This window comes from Micrasema longulum, unplaced genomic scaffold (assembly GCF_059751315.1).
Source record: "Micrasema longulum isolate JH-2025_06_02 unplaced genomic scaffold, ASM5975131v1 h1tg000634l, whole genome shotgun sequence".
NCBI lineage: Eukaryota > Metazoa > Arthropoda > Insecta > Trichoptera > Brachycentridae > Micrasema > Micrasema longulum.
Genome location: NW_028277830.1, coordinates 128,467 through 136,378, shown reverse-complemented (window position 1 = coordinate 136,378; position 7,912 = coordinate 128,467). Strand labels below are relative to the sequence as shown.

Genomic DNA, 7,912 nt, shown 5'->3' with positions numbered 1-7,912 from the left:
ATCTTGTAAAAGAACATATTTTATTAGGTTTGCAAGACATAAATAAACACAAAATATGTGTACTATAAAGGGTTAAAACTAGTGATTGTCTATGGAGGTTTGGACTTACTCGAAATATTGTTGGTATTATGAAATCATATTCTAAAAATAAACTTCTTTGGTTAAAAATACAGACTAATGTGGCAATATGTGAATCTCAAAATAGATCTTAGTACGGGCACTGTTTGACAAGAATTTTTTATAGTAGCAAAAAAAGAACCTTATTTTGCTTGTGCAGGTGTAAAAACGGGCAGTTTCTTTGTCAGTTCTTATTCATCATAAAATAGATTTTTCCTAGACCATCATCATATCCTTATCATCATCAAATAGCGCACAGAGCACTGCATATCTTGATTATTTGTTGCTTGAAGGCGACCACCTGTAAAATAAATATTTCACATTGACCCTGTCAGAAATCGAACTCGGAACCTCAAGCATGGTAGGCGAACGCGGCAACCGCTACAGTACGAGGCAGACTCATCCTCGTTTCCTAGAACCCCTCTCTATTAACATGTTTCTATTAACAACAAAAGAGGGATGCTATTCTTTAAATGTCTTTTATAAAAAAATTGTTCTTACAGAATGGTCATGTAAGTCATCCCAGTAAATGATTGATAGGTTTCGCATTGACGCCATTAAAAATCTTCTCATTTTTCGGATGTGCAGGAATACTATTATGAATATGTTTTCAACTAAAATGAACTATTTACCATTACAGGCTTAGGTCCATTTTCGCATGTGTCAAGTTCTACATTTTATCATAACTCGGTTATCTAATTTTATAAAATATTTTTTTGATTAATGACAGTGTGATATTTTAGTGTTCACTTAGATTGTTAGACCAATAACCGGTTTCATCGCTCACGCGACATTGTCATGTTCAATACTAAAAATACGTTCAGAAAAACACATGCAATTATTTTTACAAATTACCCTTAAATTTCATAGCCTATATATAATTTAAACTTCTTGAAAACCATACCAATCTGACGTCTAATGAACTAAGTGGATTAAAGTTTCAACCTGGTATAAATAAAAAAAATATGAAATTACTATGAACTTCCAATAAGAAAGTTTACTAACCAATTTGAATGCTTCAGTTATCTAACATTTTCTAAAATGATTTATAGTTGAATTATCAGTGTTGTCCGTGAACTTCAATTATTTTTTACATTTTTATAAATCTTGTGTCAATATGGTGCTTGTACATAATAGTTTTAAAAAAATGCCTTTCAATTAGGTCTACATTCCTAGGTTTTTTTTTTTGTATTTTTAACATAGTAAGAAATTTAAAACTTCCGGAGTATAATGGTAAAACAATGCTTTTTTGTATGAAGTCCGAAATTATTTTTACCTAAAATCTCATTCAACCTACAGGCTACGTTCTTAATATTTTTTTTTAAAACAATTAACATTTTCAAAATGTTTTGCTTTTAATCGCAACCTATTTCAAGTAGAATGAATCAATAGTTTATATCACGGGGTAATTATTACAACTAAGTCACTTCAAATCAGCATTTGTAAGTTACCCACTAATAACACATTGTTTTATCCTCCATAAATGCTTCAAATAGAGGAATATACAAATGTGCTTTTAGTGGGTAACTTAAAAATGCTGATTTTGAAGTTACCTAGTTATAGTAATTGCTCTACGATATTGTATATTTTTCTCTGCCTATCGAGTGATTAGCAATAAAATATTGTATATTACATACATTTGAATTCTTAAAAAAATATTCAATATCAAAGCTCGCAATAAACTTTGATGATTGTAGAATTAAAAAGTTTTAAGTTTCATGGGATGATATTTTGTAGAAGGTTTGTTGATTTCATCTTGCCTATTATGTGTTGCAAACAAAGGTCGACAGTCTAATCGATATTTAATTTATAACAAGCACGATGTATATATTTTTAGACAAGTACTGGATTTCTAACCGTCTCAGGATTTTCTAGATTAACAGATATTTCAAAAGACAAATAAATTCTTGGAGAAAAGAATATCGAGGTCCTTGCATTTATAAGATAAAAAAAAGATATATGGATAACGATTTAAGGTGATTACTAAAACCAGCCATAAGCCTTGTATATGCTTTGACTTCTGTATTCCCTTCTCCGAGAATTTCCTAATCTTGTTTTTTTTCTTTCTGAATTTTGGAACAAAGGCAGCTCTCTCAGCAATCCAAAGTAATCCTCTCTGTATTAGTTAATTGTTTAGAAATAATTTTGTTTATGTATCTTATTATTACTAAAGACTTCTTTACCGGAATTTACTTAAAAAATTTCCGTAATTGTCCTACTAATTTCATTTAAACCAATTAAGATAATGTATGAGTAAAATTAAGTAAGAAATTTTTATTTTTCAAAACCAGTTTAATATTCTGAAAAAATTAATGACTTTTGCCACAAGTATTTTAGATATAATATAAATTTATTATTGTATTTACAATTCTTAAGGTTTGTATGATTTAAATTATGTATACATATTGAGTAACATAGTTTAAATATGCGCAGTTATTGGTGTATGTATGATACATAGTATATTTGTAAAGATTTATTTACATTTCCAGTAAAATTAATTTCAGAACCTAGATATATTCGATTATGTACTCTAAACTTTGTTGCAAATTTTTAATAAAAACATTTCTGTATAAAAGCTTTTTATTTGTTAATATTTTATTACTGACATCAGATCTTAACTCCCAATGTCATCAAATGCTGATAAAGAATATTTCCAACGGTAGTACCACTGCAGCCAAAGGCGTTCTGACAACTTATCCAATAACTTAAGCCTCCTATTCTAGTGACCATATCTGAAAAACAAAATACATATGAAAATACACAGTACAACATTTATCATTGGAGAGCAGGTTTTTTATGAATGTATTGTTTATATTGTGGGCATAACTTTATTCAGTTTGTAAACCATGTGTTTAAATATTGTTTAATATAGAAGTACTATACATATTTTGATTTTGGATCCATTTAACTCACAATAGTTATGACGCCACCTACTACCTACTTGTTTAACACATAATTATATAATTATCCATGAATATAGATGATGTAACCTTTTTCAAAGTATTTTTTTAAAATTCATATTCAAATGAAGAAGTTCAGTGTTACAGAAAATTGGATAAAAAAAAATATTTTCTTACATGTGGTAAAAATTAGAAAATTTAATTGTATCGTGAAATTTCTCAAAAACGTATAAAAAAATTAAAGATCTTGCAATGTCACAGGTTCGTGTGACTACATGTTTACAATAAACTATTAATTATTATAGAGTTGTTTTGTAGTGGCAATCAGCAACAGATTTCCGGTAGCCATTTTTTTTTATGTTCAAACATTTAGCGGGTACGAAGAATTTGTTTTTAGAATTGTACGGGGTTTAACTTTTAAATGTCAGAAAACTCACTGACTTGAACTTGTGACGTTGCGGGTGTTGTAATTTCAAAGATTTGGTAAGGGTTGAAAAAAAAAAAAACCATTGATCTTCCTTATTGTATTTTTAATCCGTTTTCCTACTATTTTTAAAGCGCGTTTAGTACTTATACTATGCAATCGGCAATACTACTAAGTTTTTTTTTTAACGTTAAGGAAAAACATCAGGAACTTAAGATTAGATTAGCATTTGTTAAAGAAAATAATATATCCAAGATTTATAGAAGAATTCACAAATAGAAAAAAAAAACATCATAGTACATAATTTGGAGGAGAGCCTCGTCAAGATAATACTGGAGCTGACATGTCGAAAGTTTTTTGAGAAATCAATAACTGTAAAACAAAATTATCATTTAGATGTATGAGAATTGGGTAAAATTGGGTAAACAACCACACAACCTACTTACGAATAAGCGTTCCTTTCCAGAAAATATCAAAGTAGATTATTATTATTATTTTACAGTTATGCAGCAAGAGCTTTTAAAGCAATTGCGGAGATTTTTTTTTATAGAAATCAGAGATAAAACGTAACATATCATGGAAACTCCTATAATTATATTGAACAAATAATGGTCAATGAGTTAGTATTTAACAACTGTTCAATATACCGATTTTACAAAAATTCAAGTACCAGTATACAATCTAGAGAAGGTGGAATGGTTATTGGTTTGCGTTGAAAATAATTCTGATAAGAAAGTAATTTTTCTGTTATTCATTCTAATTTTTTATTTCGACTTTCTATTGTTGATATACTGTAAAATATTTAATATAATTAGTTTATTTAAAAAAACAGTACAAAAATGTATATTGAATTTAGTATTTTATAAAAGTCACAAAGCTGAGAATAATAATTTAAATTTAAAAAACATAAAAAAAACCTATATATTTTACTAAAGAAAATTTTAACCATCATGAGAATGATCTACATGTAGAACGCACAATATAGATTGTGTCTGTGAAACTACCTTTTATTCTCACTGTCCAATTTTCATTTCAGGAAAGATATTAGCTTTAGCAATAAGTTTTATAAATAAAAGTAAAAAACCAGTCAGCACATACATAAAAAAATGCGCTGAAGATCTGCATTATCAGTTCAAAAATTCTAAACAAAATGTTGAATTTTCAATTCGACAATCCAACATTTTTATAGTAATTTAGTTTCAAATTAGCTTTTATTTTATTGCAACCATTCTTGATAATACTAAAACACAAATTTGATATTCAACGACAACAATCCATCCCGCCGTTTCTCCGTAGGGAAAGGCAGAGAGGATAGAACGCCATGTCACTCTATCTTTGCATACAGACCGCTTCCTCTACATTCATACATCTTCTCATGCACGCACGCCGATTATTCCTACTCTTGACATGTCCGTCTTCAAGTATTTGATGGAATTGATCGCGCTATGTCTTTTCTGGTCTTCCTCGTTTTCTGCATCCATCAACATTCGCATCATAGATCCTTTTAGCCGTTCTTTCGCTGTCCATTCGCTCTACATGTCCAAACCAACGCAGCACCCCTTTCTTGATTCTGTCGATAATGCATGTTTTAGCCTTACACAATTCACGGAATTCTTGACATTTGTGCACCTATCATACATTGTTTTACCACACATTCGCCTGAGGGATCGCACTTCGACAGCATTTAACCTACATTCATCATCATTTTTCCAATTCCATACTTCGCTCCTATACATTAGAGTTGGCACTAGAACTCCATTGTGAACTGCAAGTTTTGCCACCTGCGATAAACATTTGATATTCAGAAATGAAAAAATATTTATGTAACTTACTTTTGGAACTCCCACTCTCTGTTATCCAATGGACAGACTTGTCGAGTTTTAAGCCACCGAGAAATGCAGTGGAAGTGGAATGCATGCTAAAAAATTTTATGATAGTTGAAAATTTTACAAATGCAATAGTTTATGAATTGGGCGAAACCGAGCATACACAATATTACTATACATAATATCGTCGGCTGACAGATAAAATTAATTTTTCCTAGTCGGTCCCTCATGACTGAGGATCATGACCACCATATCGTATTCTCGAGACTGCAGTCCTCCACTTGTCTCCGCATCCCGCATTTCTGAGAGCTGTCACGAAATAAGTGCCTGTTGCGGTTTTTATTTGATCCGACCAGCGCATGGGAGACCTCCCTCGTCCTTTTCTTTCCTATGCGCTGCCGACAACAACAAGCTTCTCCGGGCAATCTTCCTCTCTTCTCGTGAGGTGACCAAAATATCGGAGAACTCTTCTGAGGCATACGGTCGAAAGTCTGTCCTTAAGCATCCATTTCTGAAGAATGGAGGCGTTGGTGCGTTTGGCTGTCCAGGGTATTCTTAGCATACGTCTCATTAATTAAAATTAATTACGTTACTTTACATAACAATAATGGTTTTAAATTGACATTTCGGTTTTTAGTCCCAGAATCAAGAAAAGTACAACCAAAAAGTTAGACGCTACAATTAAAAGCCAAAATAATTGTAATTACCATCGATGCATTTTTAAATCAAATGCAGCATATTTTAATAATCTGTTACATGAAGATAAGGTGGTCAGTCCTATGCTTTAGGTCTCAGTCCAGGAACAGTAAAACCGACAGTTTAAATTACCTTTAAAAATAATAATTTAAGTCCACCCTGCCAGGAATCGAGCCTAGGACCTCAAGAATGGTGAGCGAACGCTCCAACCACCACACAACGAAGCGGACTTATCTCCACTTGATTTCCATATTAAGGTTTAATTTTACCCAAGAGCAGCCATTGAGTTGAAAACACTAGTCCAGGGTTCTGGTTATAATTAACAAATGGGAACCGGGTTGTAGTCCCGTGGTTAGTGTCGCAGACTCGTGGATCAGAGGCCTGAGGTTCGAACTCTACTCTACCACAAGATGATTTCCATTTTCTAATAGTGGGTTATTTACAATTCGTTGAAAATAGCCCCCAAAATGGAAATATTTACTAAACACAACTGTTTCCTCATCCGCCTAGACATGGGTTGAACTGTGTATTGAAGTATACATATAATACAGATTTTAAATTAACTTGTATATTTTTATTATTCTAAGGGCTTCTCAAACAAGAAAATAATACATGTAAAATCAGTACTTAACATAAACATTCTTATTTCATACAGATGTCCAATAAAAAACAAGAGAATTAGAAATCTGATCCAAAACTGGGAACGTTAAATTATTTGCCAAATAATACAAGTTTCTTACATTACACACTCCCCAAGCGACAGTACACTCATCGCTGGCAGCAGACGCTTGATTAGCTTGACATTCAATGCAGAGGTCCATTATATGATTCCTACAGATAGCACAGTTATCTACGACAATATCTGAAATAAACAAAAACATTGATACGTCCATTGAAGAAACCAAGTAACATGCGAGATTTTGATATTTTAAGTTAGTTTATTTGTGTTAGCATTTTCCCATAAGCAGAAAAACTTGGGTTAACCTCAAAAGAGCAATTTAAAGTGGTTGATTATTATATTATAATAACTTATGAGTATTATTGTCGAGTAAGATAATTTATACATACCCCAAGCCCAGAGAGCGACGGCATTCCACTAAAACAATAGCGTAACATTAATTAGGTAATGAAATAATATTAAAGGATAGCAAAAAAACAAAACGATAATGTACCTTTTTCACTTCAAATCTTTTTTTTTCGCCTTTACCGCTACTGGAAGAAGGCATTTCGATCTCTTCTTCATCGACATCCATTGCAGCTGCCATCGTGATTATTTCTTCTAAATATTCAACGTACTAGAATTCTGATATGAAAATGAATAATGAAATTATTGATACCGAAAAAAACGCAACCTCGCTTTCTGTCTTATTCCCAAATTTTTAACGATGAACAATAAACCAACTTCAACAATTTTAACTTCTTTTTCTTTTTGTCCCTGTCACGCTGACATATTTTTAAAGTAGTTTTCTAACCAAGAAAAAAGAAAATAAATAGCCAGATGGTAAAATTGAGTAGGCACATAATTATGTTTTTTTATTTAGTTTTATTAAAAGTAACTACCGCTACGGAATATAATAATCAATTATTCCTAACATAAAAAGCGAATTACACATTTTTATTAATTAAAAGCTGACAGCTTTTATTATTATAATATTATTATCACGGAGGGTAAAATTTGAATATCAAAAATAATGTTTTTATGGGGGGAGTTTTTTGGTTATTGAGGGAGTGGCGATGAGAGAAAAATTAAGATGAGATTTGATCATCTCGGAGGCTGTGAAAAATCAAGTTCCGCGTTCGAGCGTATGAATAGACGGAAGCTATCCGTCTCTCCGCTAACTGAGAGAAAGCGGGAACATCCGCCGAACGGAAACTTGAGATGAATTAGAAAGATCGCGTCTTCCTGGTACCTTATCGGATATCTAGAATAGTAAGTTATTTCGCCATGT

General features: G+C 31.6%; 1 protein-coding gene across 1 annotated transcript; it reads right to left on the bottom strand.

Annotated features, from left to right (window-relative positions):
* Window positions 1-2,679: 2,679 nt before the first annotated feature.
* On the bottom strand, window positions 2,680-7,436 carry Roc1a (Regulator of cullins 1a). Its single transcript, XM_088229093.1, has 5 exons — window positions 7,136-7,436; window positions 7,032-7,059; window positions 6,704-6,825; window positions 5,274-5,359; window positions 2,680-2,849 (listed from the first exon to the last, which is right to left on the bottom strand). The coding sequence occupies exons 1-5, from the start codon at window positions 7,226-7,228 to the stop codon at window positions 2,837-2,839; spliced, it is 342 nt and encodes a 113-aa protein (XP_088085219.1). The 5' UTR covers window positions 7,229-7,436; the 3' UTR covers window positions 2,680-2,836.
* Window positions 7,437-7,912: the final 476 nt, after the last annotated feature.

What these genes read in the sequence shown, in the direction of transcription:
- Roc1a (XM_088229093.1), bottom strand. Translation starts at nt 7,228, where the DNA reads ATGGCAGCTGCAATGGATGTCGATGAAGAAGAGATCGAAATGCCTTCT. An exon ending in AAAGATTTGAAGTGAAAAAG is followed by an intron (nt 7,060 to 7,135) that starts GTACATTATCGT and finishes CTATTGTTTTAG; the next exon opens with TGGAATGCCGTCGCTCTCTG. An exon ending in CGTCGCTCTCTGGGCTTGGG is followed by an intron (nt 6,826 to 7,031) that starts GTATGTATAAAT and finishes TGTTTATTTCAG; the next exon opens with ATATTGTCGTAGATAACTGT.